A 26,059-nucleotide genomic window follows, 5' to 3' on the forward strand; every position below is an offset into this window, starting at 1 on the left:
ATGCCAGAGCGATGCCGGTTTTTGAACACAAAATGATACAGAGTTGCAGATGTTTCCGTATATTGATTTCCCCTCGTCCACAGGTACAGTTGAGACGTGGTGTGCTGTGGTTAGCGTCTTGCAACACTGGTCAAGTGATGGTACTGCTGTCTGTAGGTAGTACGCGCTGGTCACGTGGGAGAGCTGTTGTTTTTACAGGAGTCGACGGTAGCAACAAGGGTGGAGCATGGCAGGTCTCTCTTTCCACTCTCTGGCTTGTTCATGAATGCAATTGATTGACCTGAGACAACTTTTTTAAACAGACCATAGTATTTTCGCCATACCAGAATTTGATGCAGGCGAATACGCAAACGCGGTACTATCAGGCGAGCCTTACCCATCTCCATCTACTGCCATACCTTCTCCCACCGCGGGTTCGGCCACAGAGACACATGTACTTGGACAACTTCAGATTCGGGGGAGTAGACCACGGTCTATGTTGGGCACCTTGTCGATACTAGAACCTGCGAAGGAAGACATATCACTTGCGATTTCGAAACTTGACCTTGGCATCGAGGATGTGAGCAAGCAGATTAAGGCATTGGTGTGTGCAGTTGCAACCATTATCATATTGTAGGCATTGATGGTGTACAAACCCGTAGGTCACCGCTCATCACGAGGACTTGTTGCTGTACTCCTCAAATACGAGGCACTTGTCGGGGCTGTTGGCTTCCGTACGACGGGGATTGAATGATGTGGAGCTATCCATTGACCAGTGAGTTAGTCTGAGTTTTTACGACCTTTCTAGTTTGTATATCGACGGGTTCTACCCAGGCTGCGACGGAAAATCCGTCTGCCATACGAATCTCTCCAGGTGCAGGTTACTCGCCTACAGCGAATCCATCACGCGAATAATGCACTTAGACGCGTCGGGAGGTTTTTCTTGCTGGAGAAGAGGCTCGAAGCACTGGCGGAGGAGTTGGTTCGGTATGAACTGGGTGCTAGTGGGATGGGCGAACGGGATGCACCCATAGATGTTGGTGCAGTCGACGGGAAGGGGTTGTCTGCAGAATGCCGTGAAGAGAAGGGGAGGGTGGTCGCGAAGGCCGCCCTAAGTATCACAGAACTAGGTACTTCTCATCTATTGTGGAGTCCTCGATCGAGGTCACAGCTGATCTTGGGCCAGGTGCACTACTCGATGAGGAACCCGATATTGAAGGCGATCAGCAAGACGCCTCCCAATTTGGAGCCACGTCAGTAGGGAACTCCAATTACGTCCCTCTTCGCTCCGTCAATATTGTAGCCGCGCATATACCCTTCATATCAGACACGCGCACAAAGGTCACCAAAGAGGTTGAGGCCATGGTCATACAAGGGCTTACTGCACTAGCAAGTCTCCCGTTATGATCCTCGGTCGAGTAGATCATGAAACTGATCATGATGTTCAAGGATCAATCGCTATTAGCTTCGTCATTACAAGCAGCGCACAATCTCCGAATGCTACCACGACTCGTCGCGAGCCTCGTGAAAGATTTGTCCGATGCTGTCGAGCGTCGCATCCGGAATGCGTTTGACCTCTTGAGTTTGTCCAAGGAGATTATTGCCAAGGGTATGTCACCTTTCTGTCCGTCCCTGTGGTGATGTCCACTGACCCTTTTATTTTATTTTTACTCTTGCAATTTCTTGAATCATCGTAGACCCCCATCAGGTTTCCCAAAGTCTGCTGTACAAATCCCGTGTGCGAACCGAGCCGACGAGTGTCACCGCACCCCAGTTCACGGCTGCGTTATGGGCAAGGCTCGAGTCGCTGATAGAGCAAATGTCAGGCTGTTGTGTTAAAGTAAAGGGACCGTCCTTTGAGAGACCCACATATATTGACTCGTCGTGGTTATTTAGGTCTATACGTTGGAGAAGGTACTGAACCTAAAAAAGGATCCCGCGACGGGAGTATCATTCCTAGACGTATCAATGAAGGCACGTGTTGTAGTGAGTCCGACGGGAGATGTGTTTTACAGATTGTAAAACTATTTCAGTCGCTGGAGAACAAACCAAGCTCGACTTTCTGGGCATCCCTAGGAATGACGCTAGAGAAATGCTGTCGGGACGCCTCAAAGAGTAAGTATGCATCCTTGGTTTCTTCCGCAGACAAAGATGAGTTCACAAGTGCAGGCTCGACCTTTCTTCAGCAAGCCCTCAGTTCTGGATATTTGAGGCTTCTGCGGCTATTCCATGAGTTCTTCGCCAGCATAGCCGTGCATACTGATACCATATACACCGAATCTCATCAATCGTCAGTGAAGAACTAGCATAGATTGGGTGCTATTGTCTGACTATTTCGTTAGACCGGAGACCGTGCTTGTGTTACGCGCGCTGTCTACATTCGAGGGGATCTACCTCTCACGTTCGTTAACAAGACTCAATGAGGCGGTTTCGCAAGCCTTCTCAGCAGGCACAAGAGCTCCCCCGAGTGCCAGTGACGGTATAGCTATCGCGCGTCTGATCACCAATGAACTGGATTCTGCTCGCTTTGACCCCTTACTGGTGCGTGCTGTTGCCAAAAACGTGGCGACGACCCTGGACAATGTAGCCACGAAGGCAGGTGCCCTGGTGAGTAATCTTGTCGCCGCAGTGAGTCGCCGACCAGAAATGAATAGTATGCTTTAGATCTCCACAGAGCGTTCAGCGGTTTCACTACTGGGTCCACTGGCTACGCCGCAACAGATTCTGAACGGTCAAGTTGCTAGTTGCCTATACTACTCCTACACGAAACTAAGCACATTCATGGAAGACCATCCGGAAACGATTTCTGCGCTAATTCAACCTAGTATCAATGTAGGCTCCCTATTGGGCATCCGTAAAGATGATCATGTTCGGTTAACCCTTGGTCGCAGAAAATCCATATGCAATATGACTCCGTCGTCGACCCGCTGCTTACCGCCATACGCAAAGAAATCGCAGCAATCATATCTCGAATTCACAGAGTAGACCTGCAGAAGTCAGTGGACTCTATGGCTGGAATGGCTGCGCCTAGCCTGTATATGAAAGACCTCGTTGACAAGCTAGAATTTGTCAAGGCCAACGTTCTTAGTAATTTCGCTGCGGAAATTGCGCGACCATGGTTAGGACCTCTCTCTCATTCTTTCGAGTGATGCTGATTGCCTGATGATCCCAGGATTCCTGACATCGTCAAGTACGTTATTAGGACATTTGTGTTGCACGCCTCGATCGCCAATCCCCTCACCGAGATCGGGAAGCTACAGCTCACAACAGATATGACTGAACTTGAGTTCGCCCTCAGTGCTTTCTTGGTCGACAACCTGCAGAGTAAGCGTGGTGGAAACCTCGAAAGTATAGGTGAAGAATATAAGATACTGAGAGCTATGCGGTGAGTTCCGTCTTCAGTAACATTCCCATATCTGACGTAGAGTTATAGACCATTGCTGTTCCTCGAGAACTCGCATTTGGCATCTTCTGAGCGTACGGCGGGTCTCCCACCGATTGTCGTACTCCACCACATTCTTGTTCGCTCTCCAATACCGCTTCCACATACTTTGCATGGCTGGCAAGAGACAGAGTACGTGCGGTGGATCGAAGATCATTCTCCACAAGAAGCATATTCTCTCGTTGAGAGCTCGCTGATTCAGTGGGAGAACAAGAGTGGTGCGGAAGAGTATACCCAACTTGTATGGGCAGTCTTACAGCATGCCAAGGGCGGGTCGTGATTGTGAATGGCTGTGGGACGCTTGACTGGTGCCTGCCAGGGGTTCATTTGTGGAGTTTCAATGTACAGAGTTGGCTGAGCCTTGTGACCTACTCGGGCTGTTTACAATGTTCACCACACCCTTTGCTCAAAGACAACAATGTAGGATATACTGTGCTCTTGAGAGTAAGAAACATCCTTCGTCTCAGAATGAAATGGTGTTGTTAGAGTGCACAAACAGATACCACTGTGACTGCATGTTTGTAAACTAGAGAAGAATGAATTAGCACATCTGGACATGCGACATGTGACAGATTGAATCATTATCTGATAGGCTCATAAAACGCAGATAAGTCGACGATTTTCTTATCAGAGCAGCAAATGCGAGTGGAGGGCGAGCAGAACCAGAACTTTAGAGGAAGCTTCTACGAAGGGTTGCAATAAAAGCCGGTCACCGGGCGAGTTCATTGCCTTAACAAGTTTCGTAACTGAGTGTCGCAGGTTTTCCGGCCAAGTTGCCGACCGGTTCCTAGATTACCCGTGCTGCCGCGGGAAGAACTCAGTGATGTCAAACACTAGGTGTATTCTAGGCACATATTCTAATATTTTAGCCAACGAAAGCAGGGCCCCCGATGAGTCATTTTATGAACGGCATTCAACGAGAAAACTGAAACCAAAGAGTGGGGAAATGTGTCGAATCGACTTCACTGTGGGGGATGGCTTTCAAGTCGGTACGGATGCACGACCATTTGAGCGACAGAGCCTTAAGAGTAATCAGTATCTAATTTCGGCGAGATCGGATCTTTGGAAAAGGGAACGTGATCGCTGCCTGCAAAATCCGGACAAGGGGAAGTTGGCATGGTCCTTTCCCTACCGTTAATCAGTACATCTGTCAATCGACGTTGAGGCCCAGAATGTATCGTAGGTATGAAGAAGATGAAGACGGCGTTAAGAGTATACACAGTCGCCAACTGAGGGGGAGATGAGTCGAATTGGGCACGTTACGGAGCGTACACGTATGGTGCGTGTGTGGCGTAAAGACTATATACGGGTCAGGGTCTTATAGGAAGAGGTTCCTGGGGGACACACTGGGTCCTATTGGGAGTGGTCCTGTATGTAGGAGAATTCCAGGGATAGCTGGCTTCGCGCAGGAGTGAGTCGGGGGGACTCGGTGGAGAAAACGGCTGGGGTTTAGCAGTCGAAGGGGTGAGGCGAGCTCATGATGCTTGGGGTGGGACCCATATGCGCCTACACGATTCTGAAACGAATCCAAGCCGCATCGGTGAATTACGTCGAAGACCAAAACCAGACAAGGGCACGCAGGCCCGATATGAAATTCATGAAAGGCTATACATTCCGGGTGTGCTATCTGGTTTTGGCAAGGGCTTCCCTGCGAATGTGAATGGGAAATGTCGCTAACATGCTCACTGGGGGTAGTCGTTTCTTGAAGAGGCATGGAAGGAGGGTCGTGCGGCCGATCGAGAAGGGCAACGTGTGCTGGTCGTTGAACGTTGAATCTGAGGGTGATAGCCCGTCACGTCATGCCATGGCCAAGAACGTGTGGCCACTGGACACTGCAAAGACCATCATCGTCCTCCATGGGATCGTCGCACTTGGTCCCCAAGGGACGGGGTCTCTGGCGGCATTGTCGAAGGCCCGGGCAGTGGCGAGGACAGACCTAATACTGTGACGGCTGGCATGGAACACTCAGATATTACAGTCAACTTAATACATACATAAATAAATAAATAAATAAGTAATTCGCGTTTCTTCCACTGGTAGCGGATCCAATCCTGAGTGACATCCTCCAGCCATCATTGTTGCGCTGGCCATTGCTTTCTCTTCCCTCTACAGTCATCCTTCTGAAAATGTCCAGTCAGGCGGCGTCGTCCTCATCGTCCTCCGTGGCATCTTCCAGCGTTAAGTTCAGGAAACGGTAACCTCTCTCATCTCCCCCACCCCCATCTCTTCTCACCCTCGTTATCCCACCTCCTTCAGCAAATGGACGCGCGAACAGCTGCTCAAGAGTCTCGAGGTCATCGTGCCACTCACTTTCTGACATCTTGACGCTTGTTCCTGACGCCGCTGCAGATATTGGGCTCTCTGTCGGCACCGCTGCCCCCAGAGTTGCCACCTTCTCCTCCCTGCTCCCGGTCAAACTCCCCTGTTCCGTCCTTCACCAAGAGAAAGCATGCACCTTCTCAAGATCATGAACTTGTAAAGCGGCCTCGCATCAGCAGCTCCTCAGAGAGGTCCTCTCAACTCCATCACCCCCACTACCACCACTATCAGCAACCCCAGCCACCGTTACTAGCCCCACTCCATAGGTCCTCTAATCAAGTACCTAATTACAGCCTTCGCTCTGAGCCATCTGAAGATGGTGAACTCAGAGAGGACTCTGTTTCTCTTACTTCCCGTCCTTCGGCGCTTCCTGTTCTCTCAACAGCAGTACCTGTCCGGAGGCCCCGGAGAGGCAAGGTCGCACTTGCTACATTTGAAGATTTGCACGACAGATATCATAGATATGGCAGGATGCTTAAGTATTCAGGCGATGCAAGATTCTGGTCCACTTATCCTCCCACTCACAAGGAGTATCGTCCACTGAACGACCCGCCTCCACCCAATTCTCCGTATCACAAACACGGTGGCTTGATTGCACGCCTGGAACTAGTTGATGCTTTGGTATGCTTCACGTACTCGATATGGTGCCGAGAATACATTAGGCGAACGTGCCATCGTGAAACTTGGGGCACAATTGAAGCCTTTCTTGACTGGTGCAAGATCAAGTGGCAGTCCGAGGACGTGCTCGGGGACCGCGAAAAGGCCCTGTTGGGCTTGATGTGAGCATTCTTGACGTTGTCTCCGCCGTTCCGCTGACGCGTTGGTTGTCCCCCCCCCATCTCCCCCCGCAGTTGGATGATCGAAGCTTTCGTCCACTCGCGCATTCTCTATTATACGGCCAAAACGAGCGTTGACCCTGAGTTGGATCGTGCGTGGGCCAAGATGAAGTCGGAGATGGCTGCCCTCAGCCGGGAGGCGGAAAGGACGGAGATGGGATCGGCGAGTACCACTGGGCAACATGTCAGCGGCCCCCAAAAGACTCCACCGATGCTTCCTTCTCCCGCAAGTATTGCTCCTGATAGTAGTGCCAGTTCAACGCCCATCACAGGCAGCGCGGGGGGCACTCCGAGCACAAGCAATTCTCTCGTGGCGCAGACATTATCTTCTGCACGGGTCTCACACGCCACCAACCCTGCAACCCTGCCGTTGTCACGCCACCTGCTTCCACACGTCAGTAATAGATCGGATGGACCCAGTCCTACGCCAGCCATGGTTGCCGCCGCTGCTAAAGCCACCGTCTCCCTTGGGCCAGCAATGGTTTACCAGCTGAAGGAACAGTCGGGTGCGGTGTTGTCGGCGTCCTCTTCCATGGACCATGCGCAACGGTACTTAACGCTCCCCATTATGGCTCGGCACTACCCGATCACTTTCGCACGAATGATGGGTTCGAGCCTAGCTGCACATGAGGAGCATGAACCAGACATCGAGGACGAAGAAGGGGAGTTACTCTGGCCCACCCAATCAGTCACTGGTGAAGGCCTAGGGTGGGTGTGCCTCATGGGAAAGGCTATGGTCAAGGAGCTAGGGAGAGATATTGGGTATGTAGGTCTTCATGGTGTGGTTCGGAAGCCGGAGGCGGCGCCTGCTGGAGCATCACCGCTACCCCCAGATTCCTCGAGGCAGGTGTCTGCTCAACGATGAGCTACTTATCAAATTCCAAGAGTTGTACTTCAGCCTTTGGGGTATTCCTTTACCGTTTCTCGCCTCGCGCTCGTCGGTATTCATACACACCATGGCGCGATGCATCCACCACACCGTGTCACACGCCATATGACACTCGGAAATTCTCGGCGGCAAGACCGAATTCGCTGTAATCGTCTGTTGCCCTCCACATCTCGACGATCAATTCATTGTTTTAGTATTCTCTTCTCGCACCAGGGAGAAGCTACTTGGGTTTGACACTTCGTCATCCTGCGGGGATGACACCCTAACTGGTCGATTTCCCACCACCGCACAGTGTAGTGCAACGATCATTGTGCAGAAACGGCTTTCGCGTCCACAAGATCTATTCCAGCCCGTTACGTCCACTATACTCGACGTACCGAGAAGGGGACGTTTCACTCCCGAGCTTCCACTCCTGTTCTCCTGTTCTTGAGGGGATCGGCGTTAACTGTGCTACGTGTCTTCTAGCTTATTTTTCTTCTTATTTATCCCAGTTTATTTTTCTCCCTGCTACCACAGTACCTCACCTGTCCGCGGTCAATACCCTGGATGATCATGGAGCAAATGTGCATTTAGCCGTACTACTTGGGCCTGTTTCTTCGTACCTATCTCCCTACGGAATACGGGAACGTTAGGGCAGAGGTTTGTAGATACAGGTTTCAACGCGGTTCTCATACTACTTAGTTGGATTGTGACTTGTCTGTTGGATATCTTCGTCTTACATGGTGAACTGTATTGGATCCGTCTGTAGAGGGTGTGTATAGATGGGCAGTTTTTCACCAGCACATGCATGAATCGTTGCCCTCAAGCACCTCTGTTTCCAACCTGACTTACTGGTTTTCCTTTTCCGGAAGTCACTACACTGGATGAAACGGTAGCTTGCACAGCAATGACATTCCCATAGCTCTTTTATTACCAATTTAGCCACAAAATCTAGTTCTGGAAACCTCGATGTGCAATGTAAATATGAAATAGACCAACCCTAACATAGCAGACGGCGCATACCGAAACCTGTCATCACAGAGATTATCAGCCAAACCGAAAGGTACGCACATTCAACTTACTCACCTTCGTCAAAATGTAACACGCACAACACGTCTCCTTAGACAACCGTATTTTAACCACGTTGCTGGATGCCCAACAACTGGATGAGATCTGGTCCAAAACGTACTTAGAGAAATACATGCAAGATGACAACCACATCACTACACAAACCTTGCAGCCTGGCTTCCCGCCTTTCACGTTGTGTTTCAGTTTGCTTCGCACCCGAAAATGCCTATATATGAAAGCAGCCCCCAGTTTGGTTACGATAGAGCCAATGAGATGGATGGAAAGGTATGCACATGTTGAATGAGTTTCTTTTTCCTCTCTTGGATTTCGATGACCTTGAGTATCATGAGAAACTGCATGATAAAGGTACCTTGTAATTCAGAGTATACCTTTGATTCTACTGTGTTTTCGGCAATGAGTTGATAGACATGGACAGGTCTCTTCTGTCCAATCCTGTAACGACGTCAACTGTGAGGTATTCCCCAGAGGCGACACATAACACACCGGTTGCACCGGTCGATAGCCTGGCTTTCAATTCCTTCCTGGATGTATCTAAGTATAGATATAGAAAAGGCAAGATTCTGGGCACTATACCTGCCACCAACTACGTAGGCGCGTACACGTCCCCGTCAGATTCAAGATATACCAACAGAATGACACTCACGGGTCCATCCTGCAGGAGAGCACTTAAACTCTGTTACCACCATCAAGCAACACGGAACTTACAGAAATACGTTGTTCGCAACAGTCAAGTTCAGTCCAAGTGCACCCGCTTTGAGGGAAATCAACATGACTTTCGGATTTTTGCCTTGGAGCATGGAACCGTTAAGCAACGACTTTGAATTAGCATTGGATAATATTATGCTTTCCGAAGCCTTCTCTTTGCTCTTCTCCACTAGGGAAGATATTCCCTGGTGAAGATCATCATCTTCAGTAGTACCATCGTCAGTAAGGTCATAAACATCGGTATCAGTGACTCCGGTAGAGATATCAATGCACGATTCGGTTTCGAGCGGAATTGAGAAGCGCTCCAGAATTTCTTGCCGTCTCCTGGCAGATAACTGCCCATCGAAACGCACGTAGGGTATCCTGACAGTTTCAGTAATTGGGAACGTATGACTGTGAGGTCGCCGTACGAACTCACCCGTGCTCACTCAAAGTTTCGCCGATCTGTTCACAAACTCTTAGTACACGCGCGTGCGATCTCGAAAAAACTTGCCTTGTCCAAGAAGGACGTGAATTGAGAGAATACCAAACTCTTTTCATCGCTGGGAAGCAATTTCAGTAAGTCAACTAGCTGGTCGATCTTTGCCGATGATCCCATTCGCAATTCATTGCAGCCTTGGTCATCGTGCCTCGCTGGTAATTGGGTGAATTCTACTGGCGGCGGAGATTCGATTAGTTCTCCGGCGTTGATGCGGCGACGGTCCTGAGATGGGTTAGAAAATTGAAGGTGAGATTATAATGATATACCATAGGGCATTTCGGGTCCCTTGCAATGACTTCTGAAATACTTTATCGTTGTGAGCCCAGAGAAGTCCCAAAAAGTGGCAAGCTAACCAACGAAGGCAAAATGCATGCGCGCATGGTGTGATCCTGGGATCCGTCAATACGCTAAAGCAGATCGGACACTCTTCGCTGTCTTCGATCAGCTTAGATAGTTGGGCCTGCAAACGTTCTTTCAGTTCCGGTGTGATATGGCCCACCGAAGGTTGTGTAGGCAGCTCATCGGTGGCCTGTAGCTGCTCAAGGTAGTTGACAGGAATCAGTCCAGGGTGGAGCGCAATTTGGCGCAGGCGGGTGAGCATACTAAGTACATTGGAGGTGACCTGCAGAGCAAGTGAGGCAATGTGAGGGGACTCCAAAATGTGCTTACAATGGTGTTCATCCCGCCGGCTTGATTGATCAAGCTCTCCACTCGTTGGTGAGATACTGCTTCGACAGCGTCATACAACTCCTACGTCACTCGGTAAGAACAATGGATGGAACCATGAAGTGGCGTCCTTACTCGTGCCCCTTCGTGAAGCGTGACTGGAATAAGTGTAACATCTACCTGTATGGTAATGAGCAGCCGATCATTTCTGAGCACCGAACTTCATCACCGGGGGCAAGGAAACTAGGGGCTTTCCCTGGGAATCTCTCATCTATGTGGCAGAGGTCGTCAGAGAAAAAAAAGTCACATAACACAATATTTCACCTCCTTGGTTCTCCGGATACAAACTTGGGTCATGAGCGCCTGAGAATTCAGTTAAGGGACAACACGGAAAGTAATGTTGAACGGACGCACACGGAGTAATTCCACGCCAGCTGGATCGCCTTGTTTGAGGGGGCGTAAGAGCAGCCTCTTGAAGAAATCTTCGTCGTCCAGGGGTCGACATATTTGAAGGAACGTGAGGATAGAACCCAAATCCTAACCCCGCGTATTGTAAAGGTTACCAGATTCAAGTGGGAATGACATACCCTAGGCGAGTTGATCTGGAGAGGAATGTAGATTGACAATCAAGAACAATTCTACTTACGATAGGTGTGCCAGATAGGACCCATCTCCTTTGAGCAGTAAGCCTGCAGACGGCCCTCGCCATCTTCGTTTTTGCGTTTCTAATATTATGACCTTCATCCAGGATAACTCTCTGCGACAAACAGTGGGCCAATTCATTCGGGCGATGACTTCTTTAAACCAACCTTCCACTTCACGTCGAACAGCCCCGTCTCGGTCTTCTTTTTTTTCTTTACATGCCCACCTAGACGACTGTCCGTGAAAACGCTAGGCTCTGCCTCCACAACTACTGTCTGATAGGTCGTAATGACGACATCATACTTGGTTAGTCCATCAGCTGCCATGCTACGGGATGCCCCATAGTAAACATAGGTATTAAGAGCACCCCTTGTACAGTGCTCTTCGACTTGCTGTTCCCAGTTAGACATCACAGAAAGAGGAACCACTGTCCAAATATCGGATGAACGACGACGCTGCACAGTCACGAATGAAAATACCAATTAGAGTAGCCTGAGAGTGGTCCGACGGAACATCCTTCTTCGTGGCAAGGATAAGCGAAAGCATGGTCAACGTTTTACCCTGTAAAGATTCAGAATCCAGGAATGTCGGAGAACGCCGAATTACTTACCAGACCCATGCTATCAGCAACCAGTGCTCCACGACCAAGAACTGGTGGTGTGGTGATCTCCTGCGGGGTCTTGGTAGCAACTGGAAGGACCAAAATATTTAAGAAAAACTCCACGGGAAGCGGAGAATCACTGGTACTTACGATTGAAGTAATAGGGCTAAAATGTGTCACATAAATTGGTGAATAAAGTGGAGGATGACAGCTTACCTTATTTCCTGCCTTGCGATACTGCCAAAATTGCACTGGCCTGTCCGACTCTGTAGTTGGTAGGGTAGGATGCTCACGCTCGATGCACCACTGCAGAGCTTGACTCTAAGAAAGCCCGTCAGTGCGAGCAAGCCAAAAAAAAAAAAAAGGAGATCGCTAACCTGATGCTTCAAAAGATCTACAACAAGATCCCCACTGGCAACACCTGGAGGGTTTGGGTGTACTGGCAAATTCAAGATATCGTCTGCAGTGCAAAGAGTATCCAATAACGATGTACGCCGGGAGTCGTCATCCACTTTTTCAAGGGTGCCGAGAACTTGTGCAAGTTCCTTCGCCTTGGCGAGTGCTTGCTGCTGCTTTTTAGTAGCTTCGTCTTGTGACTGACTTAGGGCGACGCTCGTTGCACGTCTCCGGCGGGAAACGGGCTGAGACTGGTGTATTTGAGCAGCTGACGTTGCAGCACCAGCATAAGAGGGTGCAGACAGCGCTCCGGGAACTTGTCCACCCGGTCCACCCCAACCCCACTGGCGAGTTGCCCAAGCGAGTTGAGGCTCCAGGATGTCACGTTTGTCCGACATTCCGTAAATTCTCAGCTCCCTAACAAATGTCCTTATCAGAACTGGAAAAAAAGGTGTGAGGGTAATCCAACTTACAGCTCTAGGGAGTAACTAAATGCGCCGACTACAATCCTGTGAGAACTGCATCAAGTGTTGTTGACGAGAACAACTTACGATTTCCGGAAAGCATGGTACCCTCCAAATTCACTAACCCCTTATCAAGGAGTGGAGCTGCTCGGGCGGCGATCTCCTTCGGAATGTGACCTACTTGCATGCCACCGATGTTTACGACCTTGATAGCATTCCTATTGAAAAGAATTATTCAAGCGGACAGTCAGTGACTGCAGGACGCCTATTTGTCATATGGATTTCTGGGTTCTCTCTGTAGTGTAACCTGTTCGCCGGCTCCCACCAGACCTGCACACCCCGTCGACATGGCAGCAAGGTCAATGCTTGAGAGAACGCACCCTTATAATATTGCACACCGACGACACGTGTCTTGAAGATGCAATAGAGTTCATCGATTGGTTCAGGCTCGATAAGTAGAACTTCCTCGTCTTCGTCGTTAGTACGAGGGCGGGAGCTGGTAGAGACCCCAGAGACGCTTGGAACAGAAGGCTCAGAGCTTTCAGACAGCTGTTTCCGTTTCCGTTGTCTCTGATTGGCGGATGTGGGTTCCGGTGCAGTCAGTAGAGGCATGAGAGGTTGTAAAGGTTGGCTCATTGGGGCTGCAATGGCTTTGGCAGATGTAGGTATGTCAACAGGATCTACACGTCTGCCTGCTATAGCGCGGCGGACTTTTCCCTGATCCTCGGGACTTTCCAAAATTCGGGTGTAGGTCAGCGTCTAGGAGAACAGAATAATCAATTGAGATGCACAGTACTTACCGCAGAGTATTAAAGCCTGTTACGGAATTGAGGTCCACAGTCGCAAGGATGCGCAGAATATCAGGTGTGACGCAGCCCCTTTTTCCCAACTATCCTCAGCACCCCAGCACCCCAGCCAGGGGCCATGAGAAAAAAAGACGTACCAATGGCGCCAAATCACTATCTCTCCGAACTCGCTCGGGACAAGCGTGCCGTACCTCAAGCTGCCTACTGCAATGGACGAGCCTGTGCATGGAGAGGGGCCTTTGCAGACCGACAGTGAACTCTTGCTGTACTACAAAAATGCCTAAGGGTCTCGGGAAAACCGACAGTGCCATGACACTCACGTCTATAACGTGTCCAGGCATACCACCGCTATTCCTGACTGGCAAGACGCGATCCCACACTCCAAGCCTGAGTCGCGTCCCAGAGCTTTGTTTGGTCGAGTTTGCAACGCGATTCACTCCTCGACAGACCCCGACCGACGACAAGGATGGTGTCATTCAACCCGAAGCCTACCTATATAGACGGTCTACCGTACGACCCAGAACAAGATGTCCAAGAGAAACGCGACATCCGCAAGAAATATCGTCAACTCGAAAAACTAACAGGAGGTGAGCCGCGACACGACGCGTGCGGCCCACTCAGCTCCTGAACTGTACAGAGCATCTGAGACCACAGGACCTTGACGCTGAGGCTCTCGTAGGCCAAGTCGCCCAGGCTGATGAACTATTCTCTAAGGGTGGGTTTCAACCCCTTTCGTGTGACCCCAGAATGGTAGTTGATGATCCTCCGGCCGTCCTTCTACACCTCATGCAGTCAAAAATCCCACTGAAGCAACTCTCGATTCGACAATTTTGCGAAATGTTTCAAGCATCAGTGCTCAGAAAGCTCGTGCAATGAAACTCGGATCGGCAGCGTTCGATATGGACGATTTCGTAACCAAGCTCATTAGCTTCATGGGCGGCAGACAATGCTTCGAGGAAAATGAAGGTGGTTCAGAAATTGAGGCAGAAGAAGAAGGCGGTTTAGATTGGGACAAGATCGGCAGGAAGGCACTTGCTAAGAGCCGGAGAGTTCCTGTCACTCATTTCATGTATGCTCCAGTTCACCCAAGCCTGGGCCAAATCGGTCGCTAAACCCACCCGTAGGCTTGGTCCTCTTTCGATAGAACAAAAGAAGCGCGCTCAGGTCAAGCGACAGAAAGAGGAAAGGATTCAAGAGGAAGAACGTAGACCACAGGAAATCAAAGAAGAAGACATCAAACGGTCTGATAATGAAACAACTAAGAACGTACTCGTTGTGCGTTACATTCGATCTTTCCGATGCTAAACGTGTTCTCATCTCATTCGTGAAGATCAAAGACATCCTCGAATCCACGGGACCCGTCAACATATTCAAATTCATCGTCAACCCGAATGACTTTGCGCAGTCTGTAGAGAACCTCTTTTATGTATCCTTCCTCATCCGCGATGGCGAGTGTGCATTCGAGATCACAGAGGAAGGTGATCCTATGATTAGTGAGCTTTACCTTTTCTATCTGCCTTGAATGCTAAATTGCGTGCGAAACTAGTGCTCTGTGAGCAGCCAACAATGGAGGATCGACTTCAAGGCGTACAACGACAACAGATCGTTATGGAATTTGACATGGCAACATGGCAGGTAACTCATTGCTCCTGTATCAATGTCTCCATTCCGACAGTCTTTCAGCGCGCCATCCAAGTCTGGAATATCACATCGTCTACCATACCCCAGCGTCCTCCTGTAAAAAATCAACCCGGTGGAAAGTGGTATGGATAAGTCATGAATTTAGCTGCAAACATAAACTCTAGACCAGATTGATTGTAACGTAGTACTGTGTAGCATCTGCACCTCAAGTTCAGATTGCGTAATATATGTACAATCAAAAAAACTGCGCCATTGGTATGCTCTGCATAAAGCGAAGGAAGATGTAGGGAACGCAAGCGTTCCTTGGACACAGCAACTAGCGGCGCCGCTATAAGGCGAACCTTGAAATGGCATCAAGCCAAGCACCGCGGTTCTGAAATATAAAAGCGCCATAGATCCACTAGCAAGACGTACGCGGCTTGAAATCAAACTTGAGTTGACCGTTATTGGCATAAATCCCGTATCCCGGCTCTTGGCTTTCAGAGTAAATGTGTGCAAACCATCCGATGCCACCACCGGGGGCATTTTTAAGGTCCTCACAGTGGCTGTCGAGCATGGTATAGTAGGCCTGAAGACAACATGAATTCGAGAAGATGGACGCAACCCCAAAGTCTGCATACCGACTCGCTAGGAATGCTTGCTACGGCAAGGGCACTGTTGGCTTGAACGCCCGGAGAAGTGACTGAAGGCCACCCGTTCTAATCCAGAGAGAAGTCATTTATAACACGAGAGCGGAGAAGTGTGATAAACTCGCCTCGTCAAAGTACATCTTTTTGCCATTGCCATGCTGAATGAACCAATTCATGTCCGTCCGTACTTGTGACCACGCAGCAGCACCACTTGTTGCTTCCGTAGAGAAAAATGGCAACATGTGAATATTGATGAAGTCAATTGCATCCAGCACATCTTGAGCGCCGCCGCGTTCCTGGTAGCCGAAAGCCAGCTCACTGACAGTGACAGGCACGCTAACCCCACTAAGCTGTGTCTTGACCAACAGCACCTGAGAGGCAAGCTCTTCATGGGGGAGAACATTATCAAATAGGGGCTCCGATCCAAACTGAACGCCACGTGTGACAAATTTGGCCTTTGGGTTGCTAGTCAAGGTGGAAATAAGGGAGTCGCGACGGGTCTGCCATTCGTCTCCACCATCGAAGCCAAACTGTGGGCAGCATTGTTAGCAAGAAAAGAGCGCTCTAAGCAAAATGGTATGTACCCAAATCAAAGCGTGAACTCCAACGCCAGCTTCCCATGCAGCATCTACGACATCATCGCTGCGAATATAAGAAATGGCTTTGCGAAAGAACGGAAAACACATACTAGAAACCTGGATTGTCACACGCACCATATAGGCGAACGTATCTCCCATCGAAGTTGTTGCGGATGTCAGCAAACTCAGTCTTGAGTTGATCCAAACTTTGGCCTTCCAGCAAGCGTTAGGACGCACTAGATAAATCTGCAGTCAAAACATACATGCGGTAACCTCATAACTGAACCCGAGGAAGGCGTACTCGGAATTCATAGGACACCACCAATTGTCCAAGGTATCAGGGGTCGTTGACGGCATCTTGAAGTTCAGAGCAGGGAAACAGCCTGAAGACGAGTCTGGCACGCCGCCCGTAGGGGTTGGGACTGGGATCGAAGTTGTGGCTGGAGAAAAGGCAGGCTTGCTTAGCGAAATCACCGGAGAGGTCGTAGGAAACGCGTGATTGGGAGTCTTTGTAGGAGTTTTGGAAGGCGGAGCTGTAGCCGTCAAGGAAGAGCTCGAACCTAATGAGACACTTGAACTTTTAGCCTTGCAACTTCTCGGAAGCGGCCTGGCAGAGGCAATACTTGAAGAAACAAGAAGGAAAAGAATGAGAACATAAAGAATGGCGTGACCAGCGACAGACATCTTGCAAGGAGCGTACGAGAAGGAAGATAGGGTAGGATTAACATCAAGGATGGAGCGTTCACAGAAGTGACAAAAGACCAGGCAACCAGATAGTTGAAGTCGAACCGCTCCACTTTTTATGTCATGCCACGCTTGTCACGAAGGCCGATGGCTTTTGTTCCTTGGCCAAGCATTTCTTGTACCCCTTCGCCTCTGCCAGTTTCGTCACGAACTGAGCACATCTAGGCTCCAGTGTCAGCCACAGACTTCTTGAACCGGGATCGAACTTCAGCAGTCACTATAGATCCTGGCACGTTCCATATCGATGGTCAGCGTAACCATTTGCATAATTGCAGTATCGGTACCTATTAATGCACCGGAAGTGGAACATACGCAATGGTGTGTCAAAGATACACCATTCAGACTTCACTAGACAATGGCAGCTGGTACCTGAGGCCTAAGCAGAGAACTGGGAGAAATTACGTGAGAGTACCTGTCAAACTCCTTGCAGTGCCAGTATGCTCAACTGAGGACATACTTACCAGGTGCAAAGAACAATAGCAGTTTATACCTTTCAACATGCGGCGAAATTGCAAAAGGAAGGTGTACTGTACGATCAATCATCACTGTGTCCGCAAAAGGCATCCCCCTGTTCAGTGAAATGGAACCTAATAAGTGGCAAGAAATCTTCCAACTCGCGTAGTGTGTCTGCTCCGGTGCGTACTTTCGTTTCACGTGAAGAATTGATTATTCGCATTATAGCTTTAAGCTCTCGTTAGAAATCTTAGAAGCACGCCAGGCCTTTGCATAGGCTCATTGGGCAGCTACCATGGGATGCTAACCCCACACAATCACTCGCACGCGTAAACGACGGTGTACTTTACAATCATTTCAACCTTGGAATAATACTACCGCCAAAGGCTTGCGAGAATAACCGAATGGGCAGGAGTGGCTCCCGTCCTTTCGCGTCTCCTCGGTCAACGATGCGTGTGACGCCGGTTTACCCCGCGCAGGGGAACTCACTGCGTCATATATCACAGTATTGCAACCTCACTCAAAGCATGCGGTTTCTTCAACTGTAAAATTGTATTATGATTATCAATGATGTCACTTGCGCCGAAGACTTTCATTGCTTCATTGAAGTGCGCCTCGAAGCTGTGGCATATTGGTAAATACAGTATTAGTAAACCGGGTAATAAGTTTAGTAAGTTAGCCCAAAAGGAATTTCAGTGGGAAACGCCGACCCGGCCTCCAACTTTGACCAGGCTCAGACATGTTTCGCCACTGCGTGCGTCTTCAACTGCGTAGGGGTCTCCACACGCGTGCCAGCGCGTCGTTCAACTCTCAAACGTTCAAACGCTATGGACACCCAGCTTATGTGGTGGGAGCCTCGCTCACCATGGCAACTTATTTAGCTTGGATGTGGAACTCGAACCCTCGGCATGTATCGCTCGATTCTGAACCGATTCATGGTGCGTCCTTTCTGGACAAAGTGGTATAGGACCTATGGATGATATACGTGTAGATTCCCAAAAACGACATCTGTCGAAACCCGAGCCTTCTCTCTTGTCGGAGCATGTTCCGTCTGCCTCGGCGACACCAGAAGTAACCGCTTCAATCATAGCGACGCCTTCTACAGAGAAGACTGATGCCGATGCAGTACCATCGGATGCACAAGGCCAGGGAGAAATCCAGGAAGACTCTTCGGGTGGGCAAGGTGCATTCAATCCTGAAACCGGTGAAATAAACTGGGACTGTCCATGTCTCGGCGGGATGGCTCACGGACCCTGTGGTCCCCAGTTCCGAGAAGCATTCTCTTGTTTCGTCTACTCAGACAAGGAGCCGAAAGGCATCAACTGCGTAGAGAAGTTTAAGGCAATGCAGGATTGTTTCCGTGCACACCCCGACGTTTACGGGGAAGGCAAGTTGGTCATTCTTACCGCTTTGTACACTCAATAATGTGTCCGTTCAGAAATTATGGACGACGACGATGAAAATGTAGAGGCACCTTCGGAGTCCTCGTTACAACCTGGTGATGTTCCTTCGTCTAACTCGCCACCACCAAAGGAGCAGCCAGCTCCGGCCTCGCAGACACCCTAGAGATCAGACGCACTTATTTTATGATACGTATATAATCGCCACTCATTGACGTTCAAATATTGATATTATACACACGCATGACATCGCACAATTTGTACTAACCAAGGTATGTCAGTGTTATACACCGCTGACGAAACACGTGCAGCCATCAAATTTGGAATCTTTTCTCGATCACTTGGCCCTTTAATTTGTAACCATTGGCTGTGAATAACTTTGAATGCAAGAATGGCGATGTATCGTAGATATCGTGCTCCTTGGCCTATCAAATCATGTGAGTGGCACTACATCAATAAAAATACTCCGCTTACGCGTTCGTCGAGTTGAGATACGTTGATGGTTACTAGCTCGGGTTGCTCATGTTTTTGCAGTTGATGGAAACGAGCCTTGTCCTTGACCAGTTGTCCAAGAATGAAAGCCAGTAGTTCCTCATAGTCCCGGGCCTGAGTAAGGTACTTGCGAAAGCCCTGCGAGTCCAAGGGTTATCAGCAGGTGTTTTTGATACGCTTCACATTTGCTTACTCTCTCAAGAGTTTTCTTAATGGACATCTTCTGTGCATTTACGAAACTACCCACGGCGACAGAGATGGCCAGATCAATATCATCCGAGCGTACATACTCCCTAAGAGACATCTTCGCGCTGGCCTCGGCCATGCGGATCATACTTTCCAGGTGGCGAATGGTGATGGGGTACGAGCCAGTTGCCATTGACTCCCGCCGAAGATCAGCAAACAGCCGTGATAACTTCTCTTGGTCCATATCGTACAGCTTGGGGCGGATTTTCTCTCGGGCGTACATGATATACTTTCGGAGAAAGTCCTGCGGAATGAGCTGCCGTATAATAATGAGCATCAGCACAGTCCACGTTGCTAACCTCACGTACGTCTGCATCAAGAGTAGTTCCAACGTCCATCTCCTCCTTCCCGGGCTCAAAGTTGGGGTGGCTCCGGAGGTGGCTTCCTACCACAAAACGAGCGAGGAGCTCGTCTTGAACGGGATCAACTGTGTCCTTTACCACACACAACACGTCAAAACGTGACAAGATGGGCTCCGTGAGTTCCACGTTTTGTTGAAAGGGGATCGTTGGGTTATACCGCCCTCTAACAGGGTTGGCAGCAGCAATAATTGCACACCGCGCTTGAAGAGTAGTCACAATACCAGCCTTGGAAATCGAGATCGATTGCTGCTCCATTGCTTCGTGGATCGAAGTGCGATCAGCGTCGTTCATCTTGTCAAACTCGTCAATAAGGCAAGTCCCCTTATCTGCTAGAACAAGTGCTCCGCCTTCGAGTGTCCATTCACGAGTAATAGGGTCCTTGCGCACGCTCGCGGTCAAACCGACAGCAGATGCGCCCTGCCCAGTGGCAAAGACGGAGCGGTGCGCGGTTTTCTCAACATACTTCAAGAACTGTGACTTTGCCGTACCAGGGTCCCCCAGTAACAAAATGTTGATGTCGCCACGGATGCGATGCTTTCGTTTGACGTCTTTTGGGACACCGCCGAAGAGCGACAACGCTATAGCAGTCTTAATGTTCTCGTGGCCGTAAATGGAGGGTGCAATCGACTTGATGATCCTTTTGCGGATACGCTCGTCGCGGGCGGCCGCACGGATATCCTTCTCGTCCTCCTCCGTCAGCCTAAATGCCGCAAACAGATCCTCTTTTTTATTGATGTGGTTTGCCTCGATCACAGTAGAAAAGACGGGGAATCCGTTTTTGGAGTTGAGGGATGCATCGAAATTGTTCCGATATATACCAGTTACTTCCTACAAGACCGTGAGATTTATATTGAGGTAGCATGCAGGCGACTTACAATTTCCTCGCCAGGTTTAGCGCTGTCGATAAGATCCCAAAGAAGGATGACTTCCCGGTGCCTTGGTAAACGACCGGGTGGAACTGACCCTGGCGACTCCTGCAGAGTCATTTTTTGATAATTACGATATACGGTCTGTGAGTAAGGGTTCAGCAGGCGGTTTGCTCAGTCCTCCCGGCTGACTTACTTGCTCGGAGTTCACTGGGAAAGGACCTTTGCTTTCACAGTTGGGACAATAACTGATTTTAACCTCCTTGGTTGCATCTTGGTAGAAGGGACCGAGCACCGCGCCGCATTTGCGGCAGTCAAATTTAACGTACTTCAGTTGAGGGAATACGCCACTTCGACGTGTAACGACACCTGAGACCCGAACGAGGGTGTTTAAATTCGAGCGCCGAAGATCTCGCAGTGATGAGCTAAGAGGAAGATCCGCGATGCGAACATGGACCTCCGAGTGAATACGCTCATAAGACGGGTAATAAACGAGAATTGCGTTCAATGCAACCTCGTCAAAGATTGATAGCATAGCGGTAGGAGAGTTGGTGAGGAAATAGGCCAGGATGGGCTTAGAGAGCGCTAGGTGAAGGTATGAAACTTCCAGCGATTCCGCATTGGCTAGGAGAGGTGTTAGGCGATACGTGGAGACAGTGAACACAATACTTACTTTCACCCAGGTTACGAATGCGTTGACCATACACGGAGTTACCATTGTCATCAACGTAGGTCATTAAAAATTGACGGAAGTGTTTGACGATCGAGCGGCGGACACGGTCATTTGCTATCCACTCTGCAATTGACTTCGCTTTGATATCGCTTAATTGCTCCAGGGGAATTTCCTGCCGTTCGGACTGTTAGCACCTTGCAGCCACCAAAGTTCAAAGAGACAAACGTCGTCCACGCCATCAACATCGTCAAGATCTCGTCGTTCATCATATTGTCGCCGGGTGCGGCGCCTCATCCTGGCCACTCCGAGCCCGCCATCCAAAATATCCTCATCATCTATATCGTCACTCTGCAAAAACTGAGGAGCCCTGCTACGGGCTGCGGCACGTGCCCCCCGCACGCCAGTGCGCTCCAACCGATCCCTACGATCCATCTGCGCTTCTGCAGCCCTACGTGCAGCTGCTGACATTGCCTCGTAGTCCCCTGCATCATCGATGGCTTGGTCGGAATAGTGGTCCAAGAGTTCATTGGGTGCATAATCGCTTCGAATAACCAAATCAGAGCTTTGATAATTTGGAAGGCATAAAGCTCACCCCTCCATATCTGCCCCAAAAAGATCTTCTCCATCCTCGTCCTCCTCATCATCTCCTAAGTCTTTCACAACTTCACTCTCCTCCAGGTTGTCGTCCGTGTCCGAAAAAGGCGCAGGAGGTGAAGATGGAGGTAGGGAAGACTCGGAGTCTCTCCGTTGTGCTGATGGCTGCGGTGCGGGCGAACTACTGGGAATTGGGGGAGAGCGAGCACGTTTAGACCCTCTTTGTGTTTGAGACTGTGCGACATCAGATTTGTTCCACTGAGATTGTACAAAATGCGTACCATGATGTACAACGATGACTGCAGAAAGAATTGCAACGCGTCGCGACGCGTCTAATTCTGATCGGAGTGTGAAAAACCGCGTCTTATCAGATAGAAAATATTTTATTTATAAAAATTAATCATTTTTAGATGCCTATCGACTTCCAAACTGCAGTCAGTCAGGAGGAGCAGCGCCTGCGGGAACTGCACCCAACCGTGGACCACAACCCTGGGTGTGTGAGTCTGCTGGACGGTTTTTTGATGTGTCATGGTATGTAGACATTCGTTTCCCTTCCCCACCCCATGGTTGACAAGTGATCAGTTCTAAACGCTCAATTCAAATCTCTGTACAGATACGGGCGTATGTCGGAATGCGGTGATAAACTCGAAGCTTTCAAGTTTTGCTTGAGCCTCAAGTCGATGCATCCAGAACAGAAGAGGGACGCTTGGATCCGTCGTCGAGCAGAGGAATGGGCTTCCAAGCGTCTGGGAAAGAGCAGCGAAAATATCTGGGAAATGCGAGCGTAGGGCTCTCTCAGTTGTAGCCCTTCCTCCTATCTCACTGACGATCTGCGCGGTAGTGAACCACTGCAAAATTGGCCACCCACACTCCCGGACGACGCGATGCGGAATACCGATAGCATCCCCTGAATATGTTAGGGCTATGTGTTCCTGGGCGTGCCAAATTGTTCAATTGTGAACTGCACACTGATCTTCTACGCGTATCTATGGCATCTGGCTGCTTCTGTCCGATCGTACTCGCATTCTTATTACCATACTCTGTCTATAGCCACCTCTGAATGCGCGTATTCTCTGGATGCCAACCCCCGAAGACCCCATGCTGGACGAAACGTGCAATCTACGAGAAAAACCAGAAAAGAAGCGTTGTGCATCAGCATGAGCTGTTGGCTCGGTCACATCCGAGTGTACTTTAAACACCTGAGCGGGTAGTATTCCCAGTTGACAATCCACAGGGAGTGCCCGGGTACCAGTACCGACAACGATAGTACACCCAAGTCTATTTGAAGTGTCACAAACGGCGGCGATCCTAATTGCCTTGCGGTTTTTGATATATCGTGTCCTCAGCCAGTTGACCCAGATGTCCACCGGGGGTCCCGGAACCGGAGACGAACACTGGTTATGATCGTACGCTCAAAGCCGAACGTGGGCTATACTAAGGAGTAATCATAGACAAGTCGTGACGACAAAATGGGAATCAAAAAGTAATTCACCAAGAACTTGAAGAGTTGTACAGAGAGCGCGACCCAGAGACCCCGCTCTTTACCTTCCTTCAGAAGATGTCGAATCCCCGGTATTCTTGTGATCCGTCTGTCCCTCCTCCGCATTGCTCAATCCTCCAGCTTTGTAGTCACCAAGGTAGAAGTAAACTGCTGGAAGGCCCACTAATAGGCCACCAACAATGTTTCCGAGGTACGATGCTATCAAGGACCTTGGAGCAAAGTAAGTAGTGGGGGTAGCTTCGTATTCACCAATACCCACTTTTTAATGTAATAAGCTGTAGTCAACTATAGAGTCGTCAGCAGGAAGTGGATACATATATCAACAAATTTCCATACATTGGCATGGAGCATGATTCCTAGTGGTAAGGAGAACATATTCGCGATCACTACGAAATGTTGTTAGCTGCGCCCAAATGAATTTTGCTCTTGCGTATACCGTGGTCGAATCCACACGCAACGAATACCTGTAGACATGGTAATGAAAATGATCAACCTACAATGTGAACAGAAAGGCTTGCCGGCGTACCCATATTGGGAACCAAGTGGCGATGATTTTCGAGATGGTGTCCCTGGCACCTGTTGCTTGCTGAGACCAGTCAACTTATCATCATGGACATGATCCTAGAATGGCCCACCCAAACAGCAATGCAAACCAGCCAGTTACAGCCGATTCCCCTAAGGAATATCTGGTACCACGCGGGGGTCACAGCTTTGGTGCTATGGAGTAATCACAAATTAGCGACAAAAAGAAAAAGAAAAAGAAAACCTACACAGCGAAGTTCCTGATGTAGGTAGCATAGGGATCATCAACGACCAGACCGTCATCTAAAATACATCTCAGCCATTCCAAGTTTCGAATGAGGAGACTTGAAAGAACATTTAGCAAGGACGGCAGCAAAAAAAAGACTTCCAACAAGGTTTCCGAAAGTAACTAAAATCACCGAGTAAGCAGTACCATTCGATGGATCGGAAAACCTTACAGACCAATGATCCAATTGACGGGTATGCTCCACCAGGGCAGTGCACCCTTCAGAACGGCCATGGGGAAAATCTACTGGTCGATGAAGGAATGATCAGGATTTCACTGCTGAGCACATACCATCATGTTGCTGGTCAGGAGATCAAGACCCTGGAGGACAATCCTGCAGGAATATTAAGCGGGTGTTGGAAAACATATAAGTGAACCTACATGACGAGACCAACCGGGAAAAGGAAACCACCCAGGACCTTGACAATTCCCGGGTTAGAAGTGGTCAACGAAGGTGAACCGCCCGTCATTATAAGGTCAAAGAGACCACCGAACGAAAGCATGACGCCAGCGAGAACTGCTTTGAAGAACGTCTTGTCATGACGAGTGTTATGTTTGCTAACGGCTTGCTGGATGAGGTTAACAGCGACCTCAGCAGGATTGAGAGTGGCGGGCGGGTCCATCACTTCGAACGCTTGGTAGCGGACAAGATGATGAAGTTATGGGATAGATGGCAGTCCGGAGGACCTCGCTGAGAAATAGCTGTTCCTATATAGGGGCTCGCATCTGGTCAGCGAGGGGACACGGGAATCGCGTTTCCTAAGTTGACGTGCTGGTCAGTTATTGGAATCCCGTTTCCTGAAAGATAAGAAACTGCACCATGTGACGCATCGGTTGCTTCTGGAAGCAGAGGATATAAGTATTACCATCATGTCCATCATGTCCGATTCAAACTTGTGGCGAAGTAAATTAACCGCTTCGACATGCATGCAATCAGTGTCGCCCACAATGTGGCACACGTCTGGTGGTCCCTGTAGGCTTATCATCGGTTATCTTCTTCACACTACTTGTCACGGTCTACAAGATGTCTGAACTGTCGATCGGCAAAACTACCCGAGGGGAGTACCAGCCCATACCAATTTGCGTTTGGAAGTGATTTGTCGCAAGGCTCCTTTGCGCTCACTAAGACACTTGTTGGCCAATGAGGGGGCTCGCTCAACTGCGAAAGAGCTGTTAACAGCCGCGTCGCCTAGTTGTTTCTCAGACGCTGCCAGGGGACAGAAAAGTATTGGGTGTCGTGTATTTCGCACATAGGCGTAAAATTACCATTCAGAGCTAGTACAGCAGAAGCAACCCGTATTTCACCACTCGACCTCTTATCAATTCTCTTTTCAATTCGGCTGTGCCATTGGTTGCCATCAGTTGCCATTCCTCTCCAACAATTAAATCTGAACACTCACCACAAATGGAAAAGTCAGAAACCAAATGTGCTTCTGTTTCAGGTTCCCTCACAGCCCTTCCGCTGCTCGCTCCCAGCAGGTTAGGGAAATAAAGTTGTATTGAGTTTGAAATTCGGAAAACACCTCGGAATACACCGACACTCAGAATGCGCCGGGCAGCGGAAGGGCTGTGAGGGACCCTGCTTCTGTTTATGCTTCCTCCCGAGGGTTTGATGGAACCTGGTGGTTGCGATGGTTTCAAAAATCCCTCAAGCTGACCAGATGGGGAGACCGCTGTGCGTACTCGCGAAGCACAGTCCTCCTCAATACTTTGTACTTTCAAAGTCGTTAGACTTCTGCGCGTCGTCTCACCTTTACTCTCGTCTTCGATTTGCCACG

At 49.5% G+C, this 26,059-nt stretch overlaps 9 protein-coding genes across 9 annotated transcripts; 5 read left to right on the forward strand and 4 right to left on the reverse strand.

The window, feature by feature from the left end:
• The first annotated feature begins 151 nt into the window (after positions 1 to 151).
• F5J12DRAFT_797088 (Golgi transport complex subunit 5-domain-containing protein) lies at positions 152 to 3,850 on the forward strand. Its single transcript, XM_051744150.1, has 15 exons — positions 152 to 233; positions 303 to 583; positions 642 to 754; positions 814 to 1,109; positions 1,166 to 1,368; positions 1,429 to 1,588; positions 1,677 to 1,819; positions 1,876 to 1,953; positions 2,013 to 2,094; positions 2,149 to 2,269; positions 2,322 to 2,586; positions 2,644 to 2,811; positions 2,871 to 3,097; positions 3,152 to 3,364; positions 3,413 to 3,850. Exons 1-15 carry the CDS (start codon positions 227 to 229, stop codon positions 3,699 to 3,701), a joined length of 2,646 nt encoding a protein of 881 aa, XP_051604890.1. The 5' UTR covers positions 152 to 226; the 3' UTR covers positions 3,702 to 3,850.
• Positions 3,851 to 5,473: 1,623 nt separating this feature from the next.
• Positions 5,474 to 7,720, forward strand: F5J12DRAFT_189493 (uncharacterized protein). Its single transcript, XM_051738321.1, has 4 exons — positions 5,474 to 5,615; positions 5,678 to 5,714; positions 5,771 to 6,519; positions 6,592 to 7,720. The coding sequence occupies exons 1-4, from the start codon at positions 5,548 to 5,550 to the stop codon at positions 7,439 to 7,441; spliced, it is 1,704 nt and encodes a 567-aa protein (XP_051604891.1). The 5' UTR covers positions 5,474 to 5,547; the 3' UTR covers positions 7,442 to 7,720.
• An 859-nt stretch (positions 7,721 to 8,579) lies between these two features.
• Positions 8,580 to 13,635, reverse strand: F5J12DRAFT_902635 (SNF2 family N-terminal domain-containing protein; the record flags this gene model as incomplete). The annotated part of the gene is made up of 28 exons (XM_051748318.1): positions 8,580 to 8,617; positions 8,678 to 8,738; positions 8,806 to 8,847; positions 8,902 to 8,965; positions 9,017 to 9,064; positions 9,239 to 9,601; positions 9,657 to 9,682; positions 9,732 to 9,941; positions 9,986 to 10,025; positions 10,073 to 10,422; positions 10,521 to 10,565; positions 10,615 to 10,656; positions 10,710 to 10,748; positions 10,800 to 10,922; positions 10,973 to 10,987; positions 11,032 to 11,142; positions 11,246 to 11,454; positions 11,507 to 11,588; positions 11,638 to 11,706; positions 11,845 to 11,949; positions 12,006 to 12,441; positions 12,498 to 12,525; positions 12,576 to 12,706; positions 12,796 to 12,853; positions 12,887 to 13,218; positions 13,289 to 13,366; positions 13,432 to 13,562; positions 13,615 to 13,635. 28 exons carry the CDS (start codon positions 13,633 to 13,635, stop codon positions 8,580 to 8,582), a joined length of 3,297 nt encoding a protein of 1,098 aa, XP_051604892.1.
• A 77-nt stretch (positions 13,636 to 13,712) lies between these two features.
• On the forward strand, positions 13,713 to 15,201 carry F5J12DRAFT_189571 (Nse4 C-terminal-domain-containing protein). Its single transcript, XM_051738322.1, has 7 exons — positions 13,713 to 13,881; positions 13,932 to 14,009; positions 14,087 to 14,363; positions 14,419 to 14,569; positions 14,625 to 14,787; positions 14,841 to 14,929; positions 14,978 to 15,201. The coding sequence occupies exons 1-7, from the start codon at positions 13,761 to 13,763 to the stop codon at positions 15,065 to 15,067; spliced, it is 969 nt and encodes a 322-aa protein (XP_051604893.1). The 5' UTR covers positions 13,713 to 13,760; the 3' UTR covers positions 15,068 to 15,201.
• Positions 15,202 to 15,335: 134 nt separating this feature from the next.
• Positions 15,336 to 16,499, reverse strand: F5J12DRAFT_902637 (glycoside hydrolase superfamily; the record flags this gene model as incomplete). The annotated part of the gene is made up of 6 exons (XM_051748319.1): positions 15,336 to 15,503; positions 15,556 to 15,633; positions 15,690 to 16,094; positions 16,149 to 16,206; positions 16,253 to 16,355; positions 16,406 to 16,499. The coding sequence occupies 6 exons, from the start codon at positions 16,497 to 16,499 to the stop codon at positions 15,336 to 15,338; spliced, it is 906 nt and encodes a 301-aa protein (XP_051604894.1).
• Positions 16,500 to 18,050: 1,551 nt separating this feature from the next.
• Positions 18,051 to 18,957, forward strand: F5J12DRAFT_797161 (uncharacterized protein). The gene is made up of 3 exons (XM_051744151.1): positions 18,051 to 18,277; positions 18,331 to 18,726; positions 18,778 to 18,957. Exons 1-3 carry the CDS (start codon positions 18,079 to 18,081, stop codon positions 18,903 to 18,905), a joined length of 723 nt encoding a protein of 240 aa, XP_051604895.1. The 5' UTR covers positions 18,051 to 18,078; the 3' UTR covers positions 18,906 to 18,957.
• Positions 18,958 to 22,303, reverse strand: F5J12DRAFT_797163 (MCM-domain-containing protein). The gene is made up of 10 exons (XM_051744152.1): positions 22,254 to 22,303; positions 21,971 to 22,206; positions 21,604 to 21,919; positions 21,379 to 21,550; positions 20,902 to 21,329; positions 20,715 to 20,849; positions 19,786 to 20,667; positions 19,425 to 19,733; positions 19,214 to 19,369; positions 18,958 to 19,164 (listed from the first exon to the last, which is right to left on the reverse strand). The coding sequence occupies exons 1-10, from the start codon at positions 22,254 to 22,256 to the stop codon at positions 19,054 to 19,056; spliced, it is 2,748 nt and encodes a 915-aa protein (XP_051604896.1). The 5' UTR covers positions 22,257 to 22,303; the 3' UTR covers positions 18,958 to 19,053.
• A 79-nt stretch (positions 22,304 to 22,382) lies between these two features.
• On the forward strand, positions 22,383 to 22,850 carry F5J12DRAFT_699971 (uncharacterized protein; the record flags this gene model as incomplete). The annotated part of the gene is made up of 3 exons (XM_051740486.1): positions 22,383 to 22,503; positions 22,555 to 22,756; positions 22,814 to 22,850. Coding segments are annotated over 3 exons (360 nt in total), but the record flags the coding sequence as incomplete, so codon positions are not given.
• Positions 22,851 to 23,172: 322 nt separating this feature from the next.
• F5J12DRAFT_189732 (putative formate/nitrite transporter) lies at positions 23,173 to 24,997 on the reverse strand. Its single transcript, XM_051738324.1, has 11 exons — positions 24,663 to 24,997; positions 24,573 to 24,615; positions 24,458 to 24,524; positions 24,351 to 24,404; positions 24,244 to 24,298; positions 24,109 to 24,190; positions 24,000 to 24,059; positions 23,910 to 23,937; positions 23,810 to 23,859; positions 23,733 to 23,758; positions 23,173 to 23,682 (listed from the first exon to the last, which is right to left on the reverse strand). Exons 1-11 carry the CDS (start codon positions 24,902 to 24,904, stop codon positions 23,514 to 23,516), a joined length of 876 nt encoding a protein of 291 aa, XP_051604898.1. The 5' UTR covers positions 24,905 to 24,997; the 3' UTR covers positions 23,173 to 23,513.
• Between the last annotated feature and the right edge of the window lie 1,062 nt (positions 24,998 to 26,059).

This window comes from Pisolithus orientalis (genome assembly GCF_024613125.1).
Source record: "Pisolithus orientalis strain OTSU chromosome Unknown F5J12scaffold_2, whole genome shotgun sequence".
Classification (NCBI taxonomy): Eukaryota; Fungi; Basidiomycota; class Agaricomycetes; order Boletales; family Pisolithaceae; genus Pisolithus; species Pisolithus orientalis.